This window comes from Xenopus laevis, chromosome 7L, assembly GCF_017654675.1.
Source record: "Xenopus laevis strain J_2021 chromosome 7L, Xenopus_laevis_v10.1, whole genome shotgun sequence".
Lineage (NCBI taxonomy): Eukaryota > Metazoa > Chordata > Amphibia > Anura > Pipidae > Xenopus > Xenopus laevis.
In genome coordinates, this window is record NC_054383.1 from 90,037,459 (window position 1) to 90,061,422 (window position 23,964).

At 38.8% G+C, this 23,964-nt stretch overlaps 2 protein-coding genes across 4 annotated transcripts in view; both read right to left on the minus strand.

The window, feature by feature from the left end:
* The window catches only part of LOC108696519 (probable pleckstrin homology domain-containing family N member 1), a 43,399-nt gene extending 42,070 nt beyond the window's left edge, over positions 1-1,329 (minus strand). The window contains exon 1 of one of the 3 annotated variants that reach the window (XM_041569318.1): positions 544-1,329. In XM_041569318.1, coding sequence (XP_041425252.1) covers positions 544-632 — 89 coding nt within the window. In that variant the 5' untranslated portion in view covers positions 633-1,329. The remainder of the gene's footprint in view (positions 1-543) is intronic. The other 2 variants (XM_041569319.1, XM_018225959.2) reach the window with 2 other exon arrangements.
* A 4,067-nt stretch (positions 1,330-5,396) lies between these two features.
* Positions 5,397-23,964, minus strand: part of ttll10.L (tubulin tyrosine ligase like 10 L homeolog) — a 31,387-nt gene continuing 12,819 nt past the window's right edge. Inside the window, exons 4-12 of the mRNA XM_041569045.1 lie at positions 21,449-21,567; positions 19,163-19,347; positions 17,374-17,560; positions 15,451-15,622; positions 12,881-13,052; positions 11,081-11,221; positions 10,765-10,881; positions 9,724-9,817; positions 5,397-6,899 (exon numbers count right to left, since the gene is read on the minus strand). Coding sequence (XP_041424979.1) covers positions 6,286-6,899; positions 9,724-9,817; positions 10,765-10,881; positions 11,081-11,221; positions 12,881-13,052; positions 15,451-15,622; positions 17,374-17,560; positions 19,163-19,347; positions 21,449-21,567 — 1,801 coding nt within the window. The 3' untranslated portion in view covers positions 5,397-6,285. The remainder of the gene's footprint in view (positions 6,900-9,723; positions 9,818-10,764; positions 10,882-11,080; positions 11,222-12,880; positions 13,053-15,450; positions 15,623-17,373; positions 17,561-19,162; positions 19,348-21,448; positions 21,568-23,964) is intronic.

Consider the following 23,964-nt stretch of genomic DNA (forward strand, 5'->3'; position numbering starts at 1 on the left):
AATTGCATTGGCAAACCAAGTGTGTCTTTACAGTAATACAGATATCATTTGTCTGTTGCTGCAAGCTTGACAATGGCACTTTATGTTTATGGATAGGATTGTTTGCCATTGCCGTGTAGGAAGATCGATGGAAATACAGTAAGCGCAGTTGAAAGGAAACAAGGCAGCTAATGAGGAGAAAATCCCTGCCTCAGGGAGCCTCCATTTGTAGTGATCAGTCTATGCAATCTTAACCAGCCTCTCTAGTTAATGTAGCATAAAATGTGTTACATAGTGCAGTCTCTTTGTTGAAGACATGCCAGGAAAAGGTGGGAGAGAGAAAGAGGAACGCTTGTCTTATTTTGATATATGGCTTTGGTGGAGTAGGAAGCAATAGACGTGACATTCGTTTACCACCAATTAGTGAAGTGGGGAACAAAATGTATTGTTGAGGTCAGTGGGCGGCTAAAAACTTTCTGGTCATTGACATCAGAAAGGAGAAGCGAGTGTAAATTCTGGAGCCTATACAGAATGAAAGAGCTGCTGAGCAGCCACAGGGCTTACCTGCTCCCCTCTGTTTGTAGCAACTCAACTTCTTCATGGCCATCTTGTTTCAAGTTGGCACCCCGTGCTGTCACACTGCAGCATCCCATCCTATCAATGCCAGGCTAAAGCACTCAACCACATAGCACACACACTACACAGAGGGATTAAAAACACAACTGAAACAGCTGGAGAGACTGGCTCCCACATCCTTCCTCTTCGAGCACACAAAAAAAAAAAAGACAGAAATTTAGAAGCACTTGGTCCCGTGTAGAAAGGGGAGGTGGACAGAGACAATTGAGTAGAAAGTCAGAAGCGCGCAGTGTGACATACACAGAGCTTCCTGTTAGGTTACAGCATGTTTCAGTTTCCTGCATAAGGGATGACCTGGGGGGGAGGGAGGGAAGCTTCACTAAGATTCTCAGTTTCACAAAGAATAAAGATGTTAAAGACAAAGTGGAAAAATCCTGAGCGAATGAATAGGAGACAAGAGTATTACTATTTCACGTATTGCTATTTCATGCTGACAGGAACAGCCATTACTCCAGCCTTTTGTAAAGCCTTAGGGACTACAGAACTCAAATGTCTGGGTCCTTGTTTGCAACATGTCAATAGGTTAATAAGATGAAATGCTGCACTCACAGGTCTTCCATAACACTGCAAAAAGAGAGTTCCAGTGTCCCAGAATGTGACCTTCCTTAGGCAGAATGGTGACTTTCCTCTCTGAGAAAGGACGCATTATGTTACCAAAACATTGGAACAATGAATAAACTGCTTTACGCACCTTACTTAATCACAGGTATGGGACCTGTCATCCAGAATGTTCGGGACCTGGGGTTTTCCATATAACAGATCATTACATCATTTGGAGCTTCATACCTTAAGGGGTTTATTTATTAAGGTTCAAGTTGTGTTTTTCACGAAAATTAAAGTTTTCAAGGTGTTTTTTTTGGTCAAAACTTGCATTCTTTGAGTTTCTTTTTTTAAAAAAAACTCAATTCTTTTGAGAATTACTATACCCCGACCCTGGAAATAGCTTGAATCCGAAAATACACCATCTAAAACCTGTTGAGGTCAAGTAGGAGTAAATGGCAGAGGTCCCTTGAACCATTTGAAGATGTTAACAGCCTTTAATGATGTTCCATTTTTTTTCAGAGAGTTTTTGCTCAGATTTGAGCGATTTGAGTTTTTTCGTCAAAAGCTCGACCAATTCGAGTTTTCGGGTTTCGCAACTCGAACTTGCTAAATTGATTTTTTTCCATTCAAGTTTTTTTTTATATATAATAGACCATTCGAGTTGTGAGTTCATTCTAGTTCATTCGAGGTATAAAACCCCTAAGTCTAGTAAAATATAATTTTATACAGCATAATATAATAGGCTGGTGTTGCTTTCAATAAGGATTATTTATATCTTAGTTTGGATCAAGTACAATGTAGTTTTTTATTACAGAGAAAAAAGAAATAATTTTTAAAAACTAATACAGAAAAATGGTAATTGACTACAGGTATGGGATCTGTTATCCAGAATTCTTGAGAGCTGGATAAGGGATCTTTTCATAATATGGATCTCCATACCTTTAATATTTTAATGGAAAAAAACAATAAAACAAAAGAAACATAAAAACTAAACTAAAAAGACTAACACGTGTTTGGCTTCTTAGATACGACAAGCAAAGACATGAATAGTTACTGAACCCAGGAAGTAATATATAACCACAAACCTACATATTGCACATAACTAATTCCTAATGATGAGCTTATTATTAAAAGAGGAAGATCTTGTGGTTTATTGATTGGGAAACTAAAACTGAAAGCATTATTGGCTGAAATCAGCATAAAGCATTACTGACACATGCAGAAACTTGCCCACAATCTACTAGTCATAAATAATATAAATGTGTTACTGGTTTCATTTAAAACCAAGATAATAATTACACAAATTTCTTGCTCCAGATCGGTCCCCTCTTCTTCTGCAGGGAAGGGCTAATGATTAATATCTTTTAGGGTGATATACTAATGTATATGTTTGCCTATGTCTAGGAACCCATACCAAACAACTATAAGCTTATTTTAAATGATCAATGATGTATCTGCTAATTTGTTGCTGTGGGTTAATAGACAGTAAGAAATGTTTCACCTTTTATTACATGGCTCCTTAATCTACTCCTCCTTGACCTTCCTCACCTTGACCTGTAATGGAGACATGACCTAGAGTCTACACACGTGAATGCAGCAACTACAGGTTTTATTTAATGTTTGAGTTTGTGCTATGTGAGTTTTGAATGTTGAAAAGTTGGTAGCTAGAGCTAAAAAGATATGTCAGGGCAGAAGAATCACGTGCCTAGGGTGCAATAAAGTATCCCTGGTCTGGACCGTTGTTCTCCCACTGGCACATCTCTTGTGGCTGTGGTAGGGGGTGCGGGGCAGTGGCGAAACCACCAGGGGGAGCAGGGGGTGCGAGGGGGCCAGGCCCTGCACCCCCTCAGGGCCCCCCGGCAGCTCGTGCGCCACTGGAATCCGGGTGGAAAATTGCGTACGGAGGGGGGGCGGGGGGCCTGGCTGCACGTCCCGCACCAGGGCTCGCATCCCTCTAGTTACGTTACTGGGTGCGGGGGCTCCTGGTCCCCTAGCCCTACCCTGACTCTACTGAAGACGGATTCAGGCTATGTTCTTCCACCTAATCCATTTCTGCTGTAGGGGATCCAGACAACATTTGCTAGAAATCCTAAAGGTGAAACATAAACCTACCAGGCCATCTCCAAAGAATGTCACAGATCCTGTCTTTGCATAGACTGTGACTGTGATTAAAGACATAAAGTAAGCTCCATCTGTAAAGGTGGCCATAGACGTGCAGGTTTACCTGCAATATCGAACGAACGGACGTCCCCATCTCCTGACCTGCCACTAACCTTCAGTTTAAATAAAGTAGTAAAAGAACAGATCAGACGATGTTTTGCTGCTGACAGCAATCGTACGAAAGTTTATGTCCGACAAAGCTGTCTCCCACTGAAAATGGTCAGATCGGCAATACATGCAGAGATATTATCGGTAGCCGACAGAAATTTTCTAACCTGTCCAATCGCCATGGCACTAAAAATGTCGGGACACTCCACATATGGTCCGAAAATCGAGGATTCATATGATTATTGTATATCTGTAAGTCTATGGCCAGCTTTAGGAAAGGGAAGCCCGGGACAGCATATAGCAGCTAAGGGCTCATGCAGGCCCGGATTTGTGGCGAGGCCGCATAGGCCCGGGCCTAGGGCGGCACATTTTTTGGGGCGGCATGCCGCCCAGCCGCTCTGTGGGGAGCCTGTGCTCCCCAGTGCTCCGGCGCTCGCACGTTGGCGCTTTTGTGCCAGCGTGTGGTAGTGCGGGCGGGCTCTAGGACGGCGCAGGGCGCACGGCCTAGGGGTGCCCGCCCAGCGAATCCGGCGCTGGGCTCATGACAGAGGTAGGACAAAGCTGCCAGACAGGGGTTATAAGTTGGTATTAGTTACATAGTGGGGGGAGGTTGAGTTTTGTTAACGTGAAGCATCAGCAGTTAGGGAGGGCATCCATTTTGATTAGAGAAAAAGGAGTCCAACCCTCCCTCCCTTGGATTAATATTTGCACTATTTTTCACAATGGTGGATGGGGTTAATGGAATACAGGTTAAAGGACAAGTAACTTAAAAAATTTTTTTTAAAAAAAATGTGTCTCTTTGTAACAAAAAAAACCACAAAGACAGTTTTAACTTTTAAATCGCAAAGCTTTTATTACGAAATTACTTACCGATTTTCTGCATTTTACTAAAAGCTTCGCGATTTAAAAGTTAAAACTGTCTTGGTGGGTTTTTTTTCATTACAAAGAAACTATTTTTTTTTTAAAAAAAAATTTATGTTACTGGTCCTTTAAGTTGACGTGGTATGGTGAGTATTCGGGATTTATGATTAAGCTAAGCTGCGAGGAGGAAAGCCCATTGCCACTACCAGGCGGCGGATCCCTGGCAATGGGGTTGGTCAGTGGGATTTGTTTGTTGATTTTCCTCTCTAGAGCGTTGGTCTCTGGGAGGGTTAGGTTACATTGGTTGAAGCATACAATCCAGCGTACCCACCATGCTGGAAGGCACGAACGGCTGGTGACTGGTACAGTTGTCATGCACCTAATTTGGTCCATTGCCATGGATCGTGCAGATGATAAGTTACTAGGTTACTGTTATATCACGGTTGATATTTTATTGTTATAATGCGGTTATTGTTATTATGAACTGCTATTTATTTATATATTTAGGGTTATGTATTGTTAACACTTATGTATTGTAATACAAGCTGTGGCCAACAAAGATTTCAATTGTAAAACAAGTGGTAAGAGTTATTTATTTCTAGGCCAGTTTGGGGGCAATCAGGCAAGCATTTTTCTCTGCCCATGTCATGAATGAAGAACTGAAACAATTGCATTGACAGTTTGGAGTAGTCTAGATAATTTAAAAAAAACGGATTCCCTACTTGTTAAAGGAAAACTATACCCCCCAAACAATGTAGGTCTCTATAAAAATATATTGCATAAAACAGCTCATATGTAAAATCCTGCTTCATGTAAATAAACCATTTTCATAATAATATACTTTTCTAGTAGTATGTGCCATTGGGTAATCATAAATAGAAAATTGCCATTTTAAAAAATAAGGGCCGCCCCCTGGGATCGTAGGATTCACTGTACTGTATGTTAGGTCACATGAGCCAATTAACAGACAGAGTTGTGTCTTTTGCTTCCACACTTCTTCCTGTTACAGTTAAAGTTGAAGTATTTCTGGTCAGGTGATCTCTGAGGCAGCACACAGACCATCACAAAATGGTGGCTCAAGGCAAGAAATGTAAAAAGGCAATATTTACTTAAATATATATTCCGGTTTGGTAAGATTCTTTAATATGCCACTTAATATGATATGAACTATCTGTTGCTTAAGTGTTCATTTTGGGGGTATAGTTTTCCTTTAACAGAGAATGTATTGTTTTGGACTAAACATTTGATTAATAATAGTAATTTAAAACAGTTAAAAATCATCAGTTGAGTGATTGAAAAAGAAGAATATTGTCAATTTCTATTGAGAAATAAGGAACCTTCAAGGGATTCAGAAGAATTGCAAACATGCCTCAAAAGTAAAGCTAGTCTAATGTTTTCAGAATGTAGAATATACAGAATTGTAGAATTTTTTTCTTGCAGAATAGGCTACCATACAAATGTGTATACCATTTTTGGAGATATATCTATCACTCATCTTTCAAATCGATTGCAATTTGCAAACCTTCCTTATAGATTGTGTCATTGCATCTTTGCATCTTTTTTTTAGCACCAGTCATTCATATCACTGCACACTAGTTAAATACACATACAAATAATTTCCCCTTTAAGTGACTTGGGATCTATAACATACTGTTACAGAAACTCAAAAGATCATTTTGCTATCTAAACAACAATGTTACTGTATACCCCCCCCCAATTATTTTCAATAATAAGATTCAGTAAAAAAATAAACCGGTTAAAGAATGACCAAAATACAGTTTTTAGTTTTAGATTTTCATTTGGTTCCTTAGTGTTTTGGATGAGAATCTGTGCCTAAAGGGACAACTCTGGAGAATGTTCCATGTGATTACGTAGGCTCTTGTTCTTAATGTTCATGAGAGCCCTTTTTCATTACCCGGGAGACTCCATGTTCACCCTTTTGTGTTCCATTTTGAGAACAAGTGCCTTGGGATTATCAGGCTGCATGCTGAGACTGCTCTAAGCCACATGAGAGTTTTCATTGGTGTCCACTAAGGAACTGCAGATTACATGTGGAAAATGTGTGCTCTTATTTAAGTACTGATGAGATCTGCTTTCAAGAATACGGAGTCGCTGAGGGCCAGAGAAGACAATCTTGGCTACAGCTTTGGGGTTTGTAGAAGTATCATTTGTCTCACCTTTTGTTGATATAACCAATTTTTTCTGAATTCCATCCATTCTGCTGGCTCTTAATTCATGTCTGTGTTTAGGTTTAATGGCATGAGGTATAAAGTCACTAAACTTTCCAATCATCTGAACCGGAGATATTGCCAGTGTTGCTCTCTGAGCAGTCTTGGACTTGTTAGCTGGTTTGATTACATTAACAATCCCATGGTCTGAGGAAACCTTTGGTTTCTTAGGTGTTTTCTCTGTGTTCTTCGGTGGTTTCTCCCGGAAGCTTTCTGTTTGCAGTTGGCTTGGGTTCTTAGATGGACTAGCAGTTCTGGACCTTGAATATTTCACCACATGTTCATTACTTTCTCCATTATACAATAAAACAAATCTGTTCTGGGCATTCAGGGGAATAATATGTTGGGTTTTCTGACTTTTGGTGAAAACTTCAAGAGCCAAATCTAGAAAAACAAAATAAATTATATAGCAAGCATTGTGTTCTTGTGACTTTGCACTGTATGAATATTACATATAATTTTACAGAGTGCTGTATATGGGGATGCATGTAGAAAACAACATCAGAAAGAGTTGTTTCTTTGTTAAACATTTTCAGGCACTTCCTGAGGAAGGTAACAGAGCTGTGCCAAGTTCCCACTTCATTATCCTTTCCGGTAAGGAAATGGCGTAGAGAGAATACAAAGAGGAATTTTTTGGAGGAGCTGGCATCAGAAATAGGAAGATGCCAATGTACTACAGCCATCCAATCAGAGGGCCACACACCTTGTTTATGTCAGAAATACAAAGGCTAAATGTAATCCGCAGATGTCAACCAACCCCCCTGTCACCAGGGAGATAATTATTCATTCTGGGCCTTTTTGATACTTTATTTCATGTTACCAATTAGTGTGAAGAGGAATTTAGACTTAATAAAATCCAGGATTGGATTTTATTAAGTCTAAATTTATAGTACAGTTTTAGAGTTTTCGACCTATGAAACTTTTTTGCCTGTTATAATAATATACAGCACCTCTTCCAGGCACCAGTAGAACTTGACAAATTCATGATGTACCTTACTGTGCCACTTATGGTTACCATCTCATCCCTTTAAAAGAGGTCACTTATTGAATACACTTGACTGCACACAAATCCCAGTCCAGTAAAATGGTGTTTGTCTGATATCTACTATGTAACCTCTGCCTTTTCTCCTTTTTCCATCTTGAATGTCTGCCCCCCATGGCTACACAGCAGCTTGTTTATATAAATGATAGTAGTCTTTCTGAAGCAAACACACACATTTTACCAGGGCAGCAGTGCAATACATTTTAATTTCTTTAAATTTTTTGGTGCTACTGCTCCTTTAATTCATGCATCCAACTTTGTGGTTCATGCGTGGGTGAGATAGATGTAAACTTCTGTTGAAGTGAGAAAAGATGGACTGTTTGTGGAGAATGGAGTAGTGTTGGGAAATAATCACAGTGCATATTCTAATAATTTGCTGGTTAAAACGATATTTAAAAACATTAGTTTTATAATATCAAATGTTTTGGAGTACATGTAACCTTTGCTAAATTTTGTTTCCAATGTACTTGTCTGTGCTTAACTAAACACTACTATTCATCCCTTCAGCCCCTTGTTTACTCCACAGACAGATTTCCTTTTCCTGCATACCGATCTATTTTGTCTATTTTGTCATGTGTGGTATAAATGCCGTTTCCATTTATCTATTGCTGTTCAGTAAACTTTTCTTTCTGTCTCCTTTTTCCATGGACAAAATTCTAATAATGTGCTTTCCACATTTTGACTAGCATCCTAGAAATCATATACAGTAGATAATACTTACCAAGTATAATGTGAGAGAGGCACCAAAATGTATGCAAATCCTCTTTTTTGTGAATAGTTTCCACTTTGTTGTAGCTAGAAATACCTTTAAGAGTGTAGGCTGCCCGGAAAGGCAGACATGTTTAAATGCTGATCATAAGCAACTTGTCCTTAGCAAGCAGACTAAGGGGGTTATTTATCAAAGGTCAAATTTTAGAGTTTTTTAGACCTTGAATCAGCAAGTTCAGGACAACAACCCAAAAACTCGAACTGATCGAGTTTTCAGAAAAAAAACTTGAATCCCGCGAATTGATTGAGTTTTCAAGCTAAACCCTCAGAAAAAACACAAACATCATGAAGGCTATTAACATCTTCAAATGGTTCAAGGGATCTCTGCCATTGACTCCTACATGACCTTGATAGATTTTAGATGGTGTATTTTCAGATTCAAGCAATTTCCAGGGTTGGGGTATAATAAATTGGCCGACCCTGTAAAAATAGATTTGTGACCCAAAAAATAACCTTGAGAACTTTTTTTGTGGAAAACATAACGTGATCCTTTATAAATCTGCTTTTTACTCTTCTAATAAATTTATCATCAAACAGCTGCCAGCTCCCAATATTTCAAGAATGCAGGAAGAACTCACATTCCAACACTTCCCTACTATCATTAGAAAGAGAACATTTTACTGTGTCCCCAGCCACACTTCTGTAACAGCCTCCCACTATTATATTAAATTCAAAGCACAATAATATATATATATATATATATATATATATATATATATATATATATATATATATATATATATATATATATATATATATATATATATATATATATATATATATCTAAGCTATATATTTGGATATTTCTGGCAACAGCTTGATAAAGCTAGAAACACACAAAATTGTTTTGGATCTATTAGAAAGGTTAACTGGGACATAAACGGGTAATTGGCATGTTTCTGCCCATAATTCCTTGAGTGAAAGATAAAGCTTAATATTTCAAGTTATAAGGGGTTCTTTAGTAAAATCCCAATTTTTCTCATAATATCAATAACTCGTCCAAATTCCCATGCCTGATTTTAGCTTATTTATTAATACAATAACTCAATTTAATTGGATCCTATAAAATTGTTATTGAGCGAAACCCCGAATTATACAAATTTTTTAGGCTTTTTTGCCCAAATCGCTCAATTTTTTATATTATTTTTTTTTCTAATTGTTTTGCCCTAAAAAGCCTGACCACATAAATTTGAGGTTTAGTAAATTACCCCCCTAATGTGTGTAAATATGAAGCATGTGAATGCTTGCTCTTTTCAGAATGCATTTTACTTAATTTATTGCATTAAAAAAAAACATTTCCCACACTAACTAACTTTTTTGTCATTTGATAATTACCAAGAGCAAATTCTTCCACTTGCATTTGCATGAAATATAAAATGTGCAGTAGCACAAACTCACCTAGAGTTTCATTGACCACGCCTGGGATTACCTCCTTTAGCACCTCACAGTTAGTGTGGAGAGCTGGGTTACAGTTCATCTCTAGTAGCCAAACCTGTAAAATGGAATCAACAATCAGATATTTTCCATATACTGTAACATGGCCTGTGGCAAGAAAAGAAAAGCTAAGTAGTACTATGTTTAATATACATACAATTGTGTTCAGAGGTGTCTAGCTAATTACTGCTCTCTGCAAGACTTTTACTCATAATATTTAAAGGCGATCTAAAGTGTAAAATAGAATAATGCTAGAAATGCTGTATTTTGCCTACTAAACATAAACATGAACTTTCTGCATCAGAAGCCCATTAAACAAATGATTTATGTTTTCAAAGTTGGCTGCAGGCTGCTGTCATCTTGTAACTTTGTTAAACATCTTTGCAAGACCAAGACAACGCACATGCTCAGTGTGGTATGGGCTTCAATTGGGAGGTTAAGCTTAGGGGTCTTCATAAATTATCAAAACAGCACAAGTCAAATAATATCTGCCATAGAAGCTGATACAGTAAGACTGATTAATAATCAGAATATGCAGACTGCACTGAGTCTGTGGATACAAATCTCTACACAGTCGCCGGCTGCTTTACAGGGAAACAAACAAAGCTGCTCGAGATCAGGGAAGTAAAGTGGGGGCCTCCCCCCTGCTGTTTAAAAGTATGATTGTTTCCCTGCAGAACAGTTAGGGACCGTCTGAAGTTTCCTATCTGCAGCTGTCAGAGCAAGTAAAACAAAGGTGGAATTTAATTGCATACAGTCAGGTTTATTATAAAAATAGTAGGCATTTTTTAATTAAAGTATATTTGATTAAGTCCATCAACTGGTTATATTATGCTACAGTTGTTTATTCTTATTGTACCACTAATTGTCCAAAAGACCATTGTTTATGCCAGCATTCTCTATTGTAGCTAATAAGTAAAGGGTTTATTCATTCAATTCCCTAAAACCTGCCATTTGTTTTGATTAGCCTGATCTCCCACCAACCTCTTACTTTGTGCTCTGTACCTTAAAATCTTCATCTACCAGGAAATCACAGCCAATCAGGTCAAAGAATCCAAGGCGACAGTCAAGTTTTGACTTCACAGACAGGAAACAGTGCATCATAATTTGCTGCATCCTTTTCTACCAAAGACAGGAAAAATGTCATCTGAGTGCATTATCCACCATATGCACAAGCAAAAAGGCTCAAAGTTTAGCTATGATTATTTTTTCTTTAGTGAAATTGTGTTTTCTTACAATAAAATATTGGCCTGTGTATGGGACAAACAAAGCTTACCCTGCTCATATATGGTCAGGGATTAGCCGGATATTTATATCTCACCGTAAAATTGTTCAGCACCCAGTCCTGGGGTAATCCCTTGGCAGAAGCAAAATTTTCATTCACATAATTATTGAATCTTTCCATTCCCCACACAGTTTCCTCCTTCAGTTCACTATACAGAGGATTCTTCTTTTGCATGTACTGGAAAAAAATTGCAAAGTAACTAAAGGGATCATTATCAGTGAGAGAAAAGCAATGCAGCAAATGTAAATGTTTACTGAAAGACATATCATAATCTTACCTAAATTAACGGGTTAATAACCATCCGAACACCCAATTGTCCAAGTGTGGAAAAATAAAAGTGATATGGGGCAGGCTATTGTTTAATGTTAAAAGAATATTCTATTAGTGATGAGAGAATTATTTCATCACGCATGGATTTGCAATGAAATTCCGCATTTTGCCATAGGCAGAATTTTTTGCAAAATTGATAAAAAAAAATTGCCGTACAAAAAAACTTTGCTGAGAAAAAAGCAAACACCCATTCACTTCAATGCATTTGGAGTGAGGAAAAACACCCATTGACTTTGATGCATTTGGGGTGAGAAAAAACACCAATTGACAATGCATTTGCAATGAGAAAAAACTGGAAAAAAGAAAAACGCCCATTGACTTTAATGCAATTGGAGTGAGATTAAAAAAAAAGTCACCCGTAGACTCATTACATTTTGCAACAAAAAAGTTGTGGTGACGAAAAAAGTCACCATAGACTTGGGTTTTGCTAATTTTTCATTGAAATGGAGCAGATTCTTTCATCACTTTATTCTAACACTTCTAGTAGTATGCTTCACCTAGAGATTGGTTACTTTTCTAGATACATATAGAATGGTCTCTGAATACACTATAAGAAGGATATTATGTTATAGTACAGATGCAGCCACTTTGGTTTGTCTGTTTGACACAGAATAACTAAACACAGATATCCCATTTATCTCATTTAACACAGAAAACTGTGACACAACATCCCATCTAATTAAAGCATTCACCATTGTGAACAATGGTGCTTTGGTATGCTAATGAAAAGGTTAAATGCATTAAATGAGTTAAGATAACTTTAGATAACACAGTTTCTTCAATTAACTCTGAGTCATGACGCATTTAACTCACAAATCCAAGTGGCTTCATCTGTAGTACAGTAGCTCTCTATCCACAACAAAAATATTCACACATAGCTTAGACAGCAGTAAGCAAGGCTATTTCTTTGTGTCAATGGCATAATTAGAGTGTGCCAGGCCCTCCTGCAAAAAAATATTCAGAGGAGCCCATAGCACTCCCCATCCCCATCCTTCCAACCCTCTTGCCCACTTCCGGACCCGCCTCTGCCCACTCCCTGCTCTGCCTACACCCACTAACACCCTGTGCCAAATTGCGCCCTCCTTCCCCTGCATGAAGCATGAAAGCTGGTGGTGAGATGAGTCTTCTTTCTTGTTAGCTATAGAGGAAGGAGACCCCCCCCCTGTTCCCCGGGTCCACCTGCGGGGTCTGCTTCCTCTATAGTTACTCCACTGCTTTCTGTACTCTGTGGCAGAGGAATCCTGCTCCTAAAACAATATTTAGAAATGCTCTGTGCCTAGCCCCTTAGGAAACAATACAAATTTTTTCTTGAGAAGAACTGTAGACATTGTACATATCTGGCCATATCAAGCCCTCTAACTGGGCCTACTTAATTTATGAGAAAAATTCTTATCATATTCAGAAGATGATCACATGATATGGTAGGGGTACCCATGAGAGCAATATACACATAACCTTGCAAAAATTTAAAATGGCCATTTCAATACAACATATTACTGTGTTTACCTGGTTGGTCAGGTGTCCAGTGAGATCATCAGATTTGGGGTCATAGTTGTTGCAAGTGAGTCGCACATACCCGTGGCTGAAGAACACAAAATAGGGTGTGGTGGAGGCAATGATCATGTATGAGCGAACATCGAATTTCCGCTCATCCAAAAGCAAAGGGTTAGGTATGTACCTATAGTTCCAGAAAAACAAGGCAAGATAAATCATTGGAACATAGACTTTCCAACACTATACCTTTATACCAGAGGTTACTTTAAGAGGAGGGGAGGTAGAGTCATAAGAGTGAGGACATGGCAGATTTGACGGTCTAGGGGTGCTGTCTGTCTTTGAAGTGAGAGACAGAGTTGGTGGTGCAACTGAGTAGGCCAGTGTGAGGGTGAACTTTAGTTGGTCACTAAGTGAAATACCAGATTTGTGTACCCCGTTGAATAAAGGAAATAATTCAAACTACAATGGTAGACTATAAAAAGGCAGTGCAAAGAGTTACTGAACAACCATAAAGAATATGGAGGTCAGTGGTTAGTTTCCTTAAAATACACAACTACACACTCAAAAACACAGCATTGTAGTGATGTCAGGGCACTGTGCCATGATGTTGGCCTTCAAAAGTGTATTTATTTTGTGATTGATGCAGCCTTAGGGCGAGGTCATGAGTGCATTTTTTTTGTTGCGTTTTCAAAATGTGCATCAGATCGTAAATACATACAAAATGAAGCCATATTAAAAATAATGGCATACGCACTATAGCAATTCCCACAGAGCACTTATGAGCCAACATCCGCCATATTTGCGTTGTTTTTCAGCAGAAACGCCAATATGCCAAGGAAACGCCATATGATTGAACTCTATGGGATCCACAGGTTTGGAAATACACCACTGAAATACACTGCGTATTTTCAAAATAACAACCAAACTTTTGCAAGAAAGATTGCGCATATCCATATTTGTGCCATTGTATGCTGGTGATATAATTACATTGTGTATTGCTAATCAGTACAGCTAAATTGTTCATGTAAATTGCTTTTCCGCTTGGCTTCTTTTCACAAATGTTTACTAAAACTCTTCGGAGTGAAATTGTGGGGAAGCAGAAAAAAACAGAAATACAAGTTGGGAAAAGAAAATGCATATTATCATGCATGTGTGGTTTCAATGGTATATTTACTCTCGGCAACGCGTTTTTTAAAAAGCAGCCTAAAAACGCCATGTGTGATCTCACACTTACTCAATTTTGTATAATTTCCACTGTATGATCCTTACATTTTTTTTTCTTTGTGGTCATCATGCATTAATAAAAAAAAAATGTGTATGCCTTGTTTTTGTGACTGTTTAATTTGAAGTGTTAAGTGTTGAGTGTTGATTTTGTGTTTGCAGATCCAGCATAAAAACATGGTGTTGTGATCATGAATATAACAGCAGGGGGAGCTCGAATAAAGAGAATGACTGACAAATACATTAGAACACGCTTTGTAAAGGACAATTGTAATTTTGAGATGCTAAAGCTATATTATGATATTGTGCCTAATGCTAAAAGTGCAAAAAGACCAATAAAAATAGCTTTGTATTTGCAGTAAGAAATTGTTCAGTATTTATTTATTTTGGTGTGGGGATTTGTGGGTTATATGGTATTCTTGATACTAGTTAGTCAATAACGCCAGCTATAGCAACCAAAAGCTACCCGAGGGCGCTGGGACTTCTGTTAAAGTTTGAAAAGTCACATGCTTTATAAATATGGCCTCTTGGTCCATATGAAATGGGAGTTATGTGTATTACATTATTTTAAGGAGACACTGCAACGCTGAGGTTTGGGTATTATATATGCTTATATTACTCTCTGTAGATCACAAACTGGTATTATTGGTTAGGTGTCTCTGGCACTTTTTACCTCTCTTTTAGTATTTTTGTATTTGCTATTTTACTTTGAATTAGTGGGTCATATTTTTAAAATTTCTTTGATTGTTTAAATTTAATTCAAGGTTGTTAAGACCTGTAAATAGAAACTAAAGGTATTTTAACTAACAGCAGACTACTTTATAAGAAGTCATGGAGATTTCTTTTAAAGAGCAGACAACCGAACAATATGTAGAAATATGTTACTAGCCCTTTAAGAACAAAAGCATATACTGTACATTATATTTTTGCACTGCACAGCACATACTTTCATTTGGGAAAACCTTCAGTTTGTTTTATATATTTGGTGTGTTTTTATTATGAATTTCTACAGTTTTTACATGCATTACAATATATGCAACAAAACAGCCTTAATTTTGCTTTTCAATGCATTTTTGATGGCTGATTCAGTTAATGCCTTTAAGAATGGCTTGGATGATTTTTTGGACAGACATAATATCAAAGGCTATTGTGATACTAAGCTCTATAGTTAGTATAGGTATGGGTATATAGAATTTAATTAAAAGTAGGGAGGGGTGTGTGTATGGATGCTGGGTTTTCATTTGGAGGGGTTGAACTTGATGGACTTTGTCTTTTTTCAACCCAATTTAACTATGTAACTATGTAACTATGTAACTATTAAAAGTTCAGGGAAACAGAACAAGTGCCATTATGTCCCCTACCTTTGGGTAATTCGGGCTTGGGGGCATTTAAACCTGGATTTTTTGACTGTAGACTCATCACTCAAGTCCTGGAACTGAGATTTAAGTGCGCTGACTTGCTCTTGGGTTTTCAACAGGAAAATGCCTCGTCCTTGGTTCAGTCCTGTGGGTTTGCAGATCCACGTCTCTCCCTCTGAACAACGAAAGGTCATAAGTAAGAATTATGCATATTGGGGAATTAGTGGACTGGGTTATTATAACAGGACTGAAACTTGGTCCTAGTTCACATAAAATCCAGGTAATAATATAATAAACCAAAAGAAAGTGCATTGACATGTGGTATCACAAATATTCTGGGTATGGTGCTCCAAAACAGGGGTCGATCAGGAACTCAGATTGACACTACCAAGCAACTGCTTTAAGGCTGTAAATGGCATGGAACTCTAGGCAATATTAACATTAACAATAAAGGCTACTTTCGTGTAACACAGTTGTTTTTGTATTCCTTTTTACAGGTCCAATTTTTTAAAATGGAATACCGACATGCCTACATTTAGTAGATGAGACCAACGACGAACAGTAGATTTTTACACTTTTTAGGAGAACAGGAAAAAATAGTGTAAACAATGGGAAAATGTAAAATCAGGGAAGAGTGTTAAATCAACTTATTTTTCAAGTACTCAACAGATGTAAGCACAGGACTGGAATTGACTATTTACAGACAGAACCATGCCAAAATATGCATCTGGTTATTATTGTAAAAAAAAATTTCACGAATAATAATATATAATAGTAATAATATAATATACATAATAATAAAATTCACAGAGGACAAACTCTGTGGGAAATTCAGGACAAATTGTGGTGTAAAATCCAGGAAAACATTATGTAAAACCAGGAAATAGCATCCATTGAAATGCATTATAAATTGGTGGGACCAGAAAAAAACTGTAAAATGCAGGAAAGCTTTAAATGGGGGATGTAAAATTGATGTTTTACTGTATTTCTTTTTGAAAACAATTTCAGGTGAACATTCATATGTAATTGTAGGGACCCATAGGGTTAATATGCCCCTATGGCTTTAATTCCCTATCCTTCCTCATTTTCCCTAGTTGCCGGGATGTATCGAGTTTACTTTTCACCTACTCAGTTATTAGCCAAGAGGTGTAATGACCACATCCTGCCACACTTTAATATAGTGCTTGGAAAGGGGTGGATCCTCCTCATTCGCTCCTGGTGTCCTGATCATCTGGATGTGCCCATTGAGCCTGAGTACACAAGGCCCTGTAAAGCCCTTTTGCCCTAGAGGGACCAGTACTTCTAGTGTCTAAGTCAGGAAACAGGGACCCCATGAACGAGGTTAGCTAGAGACAGGAATAGATCTGTTATAATACTCTCTAGGGGAGTAAGATAGTAAGGAGAGAGAGAGAGAACAGGACAGATTTGTTCTCCATCAAGGATCTGTAGCAGGGAGTAGCTTCCCAGGGATCCTAGATTACCTTTAGTGAAGGGACTACAGTGGATAGGGTGTAGGGCTTAGATTTTCTCCCTGACCAGTCCACTGGACAGGATCCTCTTTTAAAGTATATCTGCCTGACGGTTTGCATTACTACTTGACTACATCCTCAGGGGAGTCAAATTCTCAGCGGTCTCATCAACCTGTCCTAGCCTGCTGAATGTTATTTTTTGCATATGCCTCATTGCTTGTAAACCTGTGTAAACCCTGTGGACCATTTGTCAAATAAACTGTTATCCTCTGTTTTTACTGCAAGAACCTCCTGGCGTCCAGTCTTTCCTATTTTGATTGCGCAGTAGCCTGTGAGAGTTGTAGTTACACTACACCACACCTTTTAACCTGTCTTAAGTAGAGACAGGTAACCCCTGCTCTAATCACTAGCTGGACATTAACCCCTTTTGATCTAGCCCAAGTTAGGGTTACATTACCTTTAAAAAGTGAAAAGAAAGTGTCCCTCTCTTCCTTTAAATCCAAACGGAAAGTTTCAGGGAAAAAATCTGTCATTTTCAGCACCCTATTGGGGAAAAGAAAAGCCACGACAGTGAACAGTGTATTGTATTTGTACACTATAGAAAATTGGTACGTGATCAGTTTCCAGAATACTGCACTGTTGCATCATAATTTAATTAATAAGTCGAGTAACAACAAATATATATATGCTTTGACCTGACATACTATATATTTCTCTTCTTGTATATGTACAGATCTTTACAGAAGGTCTGTTTTATAATTGCAGCACATTTATTTTGTTGTGTTCAGTCATTTTTATCTGCTGTCTACACAAAGCCTCATCCAGACTGCTGCATTCAGTGGAAACGTAATTAATGCATATTCATGAGTTGACATCCCCAAAAGTACAGGTACATACACATATAAATATCAAGGCTTCTAGAAATGTTCAAAAGATTATGATGTTACTGGCCCTTTATGTTCTCTTGGAATAATGAATAAAATAGCCCAATTTGAACAGGGTCAGACTGGTCCACAGAGATATTGGTAAAAAAACCCATCAGGCCCCAGTCCTGTTGGACCCTTAGTAGCTAAGTGCATGATGTGTCACCTGTTCTTTCACCACTAATATAATTCTCCATCTGCCACCACTCTCAAAGGCCTGACACATGCACACAGCTTAGCCTTATAAAAAGGTTACTGGCAGGGGTGCTTCGCCAATGAGGCAAGTTGAGGCTGTCGCCTCAGGCGGCAGCGCCCCACTAGGTACCAGGGGCAGCAAAACTGCTGCTCCTGGTACTTTAAGAGCGAATTTCTGGGGGAGGGGGGGCAGCAGCAACTGCTGCTGCCTCGGACAGCGGAGGGGCCAGGATCGCCCCTGGTTACTGGGCCTAGGTAGCTAGTACCTTAGTTTTACACTTAATTGGAGTTACTATAAAAAACAGCAGGTAGTAATTACATATCACCTGTTTGAAAATATCTGCTTGTCAATATGCATTGCCAGTAGTGATTGGCGAATTTGTCTCATTTCGCTTCCTAAAAAATGTGCGAATTTCACAGGAAAACGGCAAAAAATTTGTGAAACGCATTGAAGTCCATGGGTGTCAAAATAATTTTGACGTGCGTCAATTTCGATGCCCGCGACAATTGTTATACGCACGCCTATTCTGGCCACATGCAGAATTTTGATGCTCGACAATGTTTATGCGTGCGACTTTTCTGAAGAGGGCCCAAAATTTTTAGATGCGGCGGATTTTTCGCCAGGGAATTTTCGCTGCAGTTTTGCAAATTTATTCACAGGAGGTGAAAGTATGGAGGGGTGTGTGTAAGGATGCTGGGTTTTCATTTGGTGGGGTTGAATTTGATGGAAATTTGCCACTAATTGGCGCCTGCCGAATTTATTTGACCATCACTAATTGCCAGACCTTGGCAAACTGTGAATCTTGTAATACTTAACCCAGGATTAAACTGTTCTTTCATTAAGATTCTACATTATTTGTGCATGCACAGTCCAATGTTCATAAAGAAAACCTTGTTTTAGAATACCAAATATATTATTATTTTATACTCATGCAAAACTGGTCCAGTCTACTATAGTCAAGCAAAGAAACACAACTTTTCATAATTTTTTACAACATCCCCTTCCAGAGAGCTTCAACATATGAGTATGGAGCAGATAAGACACCAATGAAGAAAGAAGCTCTATAATACACATCTTATTGAAGAAACATTTGCCTACACTGGACTACAAAACAGAAGATGCTAAGCTTCAACAGTTAGGTAAGGAAGTTGGTTTTTCTGATGGAAGACATGTATAAAAATATAGCAATGTAATACTTGCCTGGTTCTGTTAAGCCTCTGCATGACTCGTTCATACTCTCGAAGGCTGTTTAGGAGGCCAATTTTACTTGTAAGGAGCTTGTTGTTGGGTATCTGATATACAATTTGTTCACCTGTAAATATAAAAACACTCTAAGTGCTTAAAAACAGTTGCATTCGCCTTAACTAAATAACCTCTATCTTGAGTTATGCAAAAAATCTAGTATATGTCTGCACTGACCCTGTAGGTCAGCTCTGATGTCATCAGTTTGCATCACATGCCTTTTCTGGTGATAGTGAATGTCTTTCATTGTATAAATGTCATCAAAAATTACCAACCTACCACTCATACCCCTTTCAAAACAACTGTACTCCACACCCTAAAGTGATAGGAGAAATCCATTCCTGTGACACCCTGGGGCATGTCCACACCTCATTAGTGATGGGCTAATTTGTCCCGTTTTTCGCAAAAAATTCACAAAAAGCGAATGTTGACCTCCACGTTAAAGTCAATGGGTGTCCGAATAATGTTGATGCGCAACTATTTTGACCCGAGTGACTTTTCCGACGTGCGTCCGAAATTTTTTGACACAAGCCAATTTTCGTGGCAGTTTCACGAATTTATTTGCCGGTTGCGAAATTCGGAAATTTGTCGCGAATTAGCACCTGCCAAATTTATTCGCCCATCACTATGCCTCACATAAATATCACAGTCCTGTAATAAAAGCAAATACATTGTTATAGGTTACTAGTGGTAATTTGCCATTATTTCAGTACAAGTATGGGATCCGTTATCCAAAAACCTATTATCCAGAAGGCTCTGAATTACCGGAAGGTCATCTCCCATAGGGGCAAATTCACTAAGATGCGAAGTTGCGCCCCACTTCGCCGCACTTCGCCGCACTTCGCCAGGCGTAGTTTCGCCAGGGCTCCGCAAATTCACTAAAATCCGAAGTTGCACACAGGGGTAGCGTAAGGTTGCGAAGTTGCGCTAGCGTTGATTCGCTATATAAAGCTACGCTAGCGAAGGCTAATTTGCATACGGCGCGAAATTCAAATTTCAATGGAGGAACACGTATCTGCACTACAAATGCCTAGAAAACCTTCAAATCTGCAAATAAAAATTTTATTTTGCCCTACACATGTGCCCACTGTCTAGGTAAGTTGCCATGAGTCAGGAAATGTAGGGGGGAGGAAGGGGAGCCCCAAAAAAATTTCGATCTTTTTCAGCCTATCAGCCATCATGTAGAAAACACGCCAGCGTTTTTTTGGGACTTAGAAAAAAAATTGACTTTTTTTTAAACAATCCCTATCTACTCTATTGCGCTTCGCCAGGTCTGAGGTGGCGAAGAAAGTCTAGCGTAAAAGGTAGCGTTCAGTACACTGCGCAAGTTAGTGAATTTGCGTAGTTTCGCCGCTAGCGAAACTTCGCCTGGCGTAAGGTTGCGAAGTAACACTAGCGAAACTACGCCATCGTTCGTTAGTGAATTTGCGCAGTAGCGAAAATGCCAAACGCTAGCAAATTAACGCTAGCGTTCGGCGCTTCGCATCTTAGTGAATTTGCCCCATAGACTCTATAGTCAAATAATTTACATTTTTAAAAATAATTTCCTTTTTCAAAGTAATAACAAAACAGTACCTTCTACTTGATCCCAAATAAGATGTAATTAATCCTTATTGGAGGCAATATTGGGTTTATTTAATGTTTAAATGTTTTTTATTTAATGCTTAAATAATTTTTTTGTAAATGTATGAAGATCCAATAATAGAAAGACCCGTTATCTGGAAAAACCCTGGTCCCAAGCATTCTGTGTAACAGCTTCTTTACCTGTATAACCTTGTAAAACTCTGCATATGGCTTCCTCTATAAGGTTCCAGGAATACAGTATATTGGTAGCTTTATATTAAGGATACAGCTTTACTGGGATGTTTTAGTACAATCAATGCCTTAAGAGAAACCACATTGTGGTTTAATGTTATCCATTCTTCAATTTGAATGTCTTGTACATGCACATTTGCATTTTTGATTGTGTAGGCAATGTACTGTACATGCTGCTGCTCTTCAATGTCTTATAATTTCTCATAATGCCAAATACTTTGACAATTCACAATTTTCATTCTAGAAGCTAGCATGGCAGCCAAGCCAAGCATTTCAGTATGGGCTTCATCCATTAACAGGGCCTGAAAACACATACATCTATGTCTAAATGAAGTCAAACAAACATTTTTTCTTACCTGTCTTAAATGCATAATATGTGTTCGAGCTCTTGACTTCACACCATTTCAGCCTATAATCTTCTCTTTTGCTGTCAAAGATGCGTTGCCAGCCTTTGGAAGCACAGTAAGCACTAACACTGCAAAAGAAAAACATAATGTAACATTAATACATCTAATTAGATAATAAAACCCCAACTTGTGATTAAAATGTGATATAAAATATCAGAAAATATAATAACTAGAGTATAACCATTTTGCACCCTACATATACCATCTTGGTCCTGTAAAATCAATTAATTCCTATTGAACCTTCACCTTAAAGTAAATTTATGGGTACCTTCCCATGTTTACTTTTTATCATCATCAGCACTATAATAATTTAAGGGCATAAAAACGGTTAAATTGTATATACTAACATATATTTTATACTGATGCAGCACACTACTAGGCAGGGGCGTAACTACAGAGAAAGCAGACACTGCAGCTGCAGGGGGGCCCAGAAGGTAAAGGGGACACACGAGGCCCTAATTCATATACATTTTGAATAAATACTGGTAAAACAGGTCAACCTGTAGACATTTTTGGGGCCTGAAAAATAATTTGCTGTGGGGCCCAGTAATATCTCGTTACACCACTGCTACTAGGGGGCCGATTCATGAAGCTCGAGTGAAGGATTCGAATTAAAAAAACTTCGAATTTCGAAGTGTTTTTTGGGCTACTTCGACCATCGAATGGGCTACTTCGACCTTCGACTACGACTACGACTAAGAATCGAACGATTCGAACTAAAAATCGTTCGACTATTCGACCATTCGATAGTCGAAGTACTGTCTCTTTAAAAAAAACTTCGACCCCCTACATCGGCAGCTAAAAGCTACCGAAGTCAATGTTAGCCTATGGGGAAGGTCCCCATAGGCTTGCCTGAGTTTTTTTGATCGAAGGATATTCCTTCGATCGTTGGATTAAAATCTTTCGAATCGTTCGATTCGAAGGATTTAATCGTTCGATCGAAGGAATTATCCTTCGATCGTTCGATCGTAGGATTTGCGCTAAATCCTTCGACTTCGATATTCGAAGTCGAAGGATTTTAGTTCCTAGTCGAATATCGAGGGTTAATTAACCCTCGATATTCGACCCTTCATACATCTGCCCCTAGGTGTGCAGACTGTGTGAACATTATATTGTGGGACTATTTTTAGTATAAATGGATAAAGTATTACTAAATTGCTCATCTAATTCGATAAAACAGAAACTGCAAGCTAGGGTTGCCACCTTTTTTCCTTGGGGAAACCGGGCAGGGGACAGGCCGGTGATGTCGGGGGCGGGCCCAATGATGTCAGGGGCACGGCGGTAATGTTGGGGGTGGGCGGGATGATGTAGGGGGCGGGGTGAGTGATGTAGGAGACAGGATGGATGATGGGAGGCAGGACTGTTGATGTGGCGATCAGCGATTGGCTGATCACCATGTCATTCACTTCAATGTCCTCTCCGGATTTCCTATTTTAGAAATCACAGGCACTTGTCACCTAGGCAGCCCTTCCAAAAATCGGGATGTCGGAGGAAAATCCAGACAGGTGGCAAGAAGAGGAAGGGAGAAACCAGCCAGGAGAAGAGGACTATGCTGGAAACACTAAGGGGGTTATTTACTAAAATCCGATTTTATCTAATTTTTTTAATTAAACAAAGCTCAACCAAACTCCCATCTACAATTTTACCTTATTTATCAATAAAATAACTTGAAAAAGTCGTGTCGGGAAACTTGAAAACTCGTATTGTATGAATTTTTCAGACTTCGGATTATCGTGCTAAACCCAGAGCAGACCGCGATATGTTCAAATAATTTGAAAAGACCAGCAACACCGGGATTTTAGTGAAACAAATAAAATCTTGTATTCATGAGTGCATATACAGGCTACTCTATATGCACAAGATTTTATTTGTTTCAATAAATTCCGTGTTGCTGGTCTTTTCGAATGTTACATGTTTTTTTACCGTGCACCTGGGTAGTTAAGAGACAAGCGGTGTGCCACCCTATGGACTATACATGTGGGAGGGGCTTCCGGATTTTAAAGGGGAACTTAACCCTCTTCTTACTCACCACATGAGACCTGATGTAAAAACTTAAACAGGAAACTTTTATTTGGAATATGGACACCAGGACACTCACCAAGACACTTCCACTTCAGACACTTTACAATCACTACAGCAGACACTTGTTCAAGCACCGTTTAGTTACAAGTACTTCAGAGAAACAGTTCAGAGTAGGCACACCTGCCTTAGGATCTTGGATCACACCTAACCGACTAGTGGTCCGATATATGCTCCGCCCGTATCCCCCCACTCTCCAATAGTGGCCCGATACCTCTGGGTGATATCCCTCCACTCTTCCAGGTTAGGACCTTTTCCATCCAATTCCTGTCCAGAGACCCAGGTGTCCTTCCTACCTTGTCCTAAACTTCCACGGATTACCTTACTTACGGAGTGCCCGTAGGAAATTAATTCCACTTTCCTCCTTGATGGGGCCGCAGCTGCCC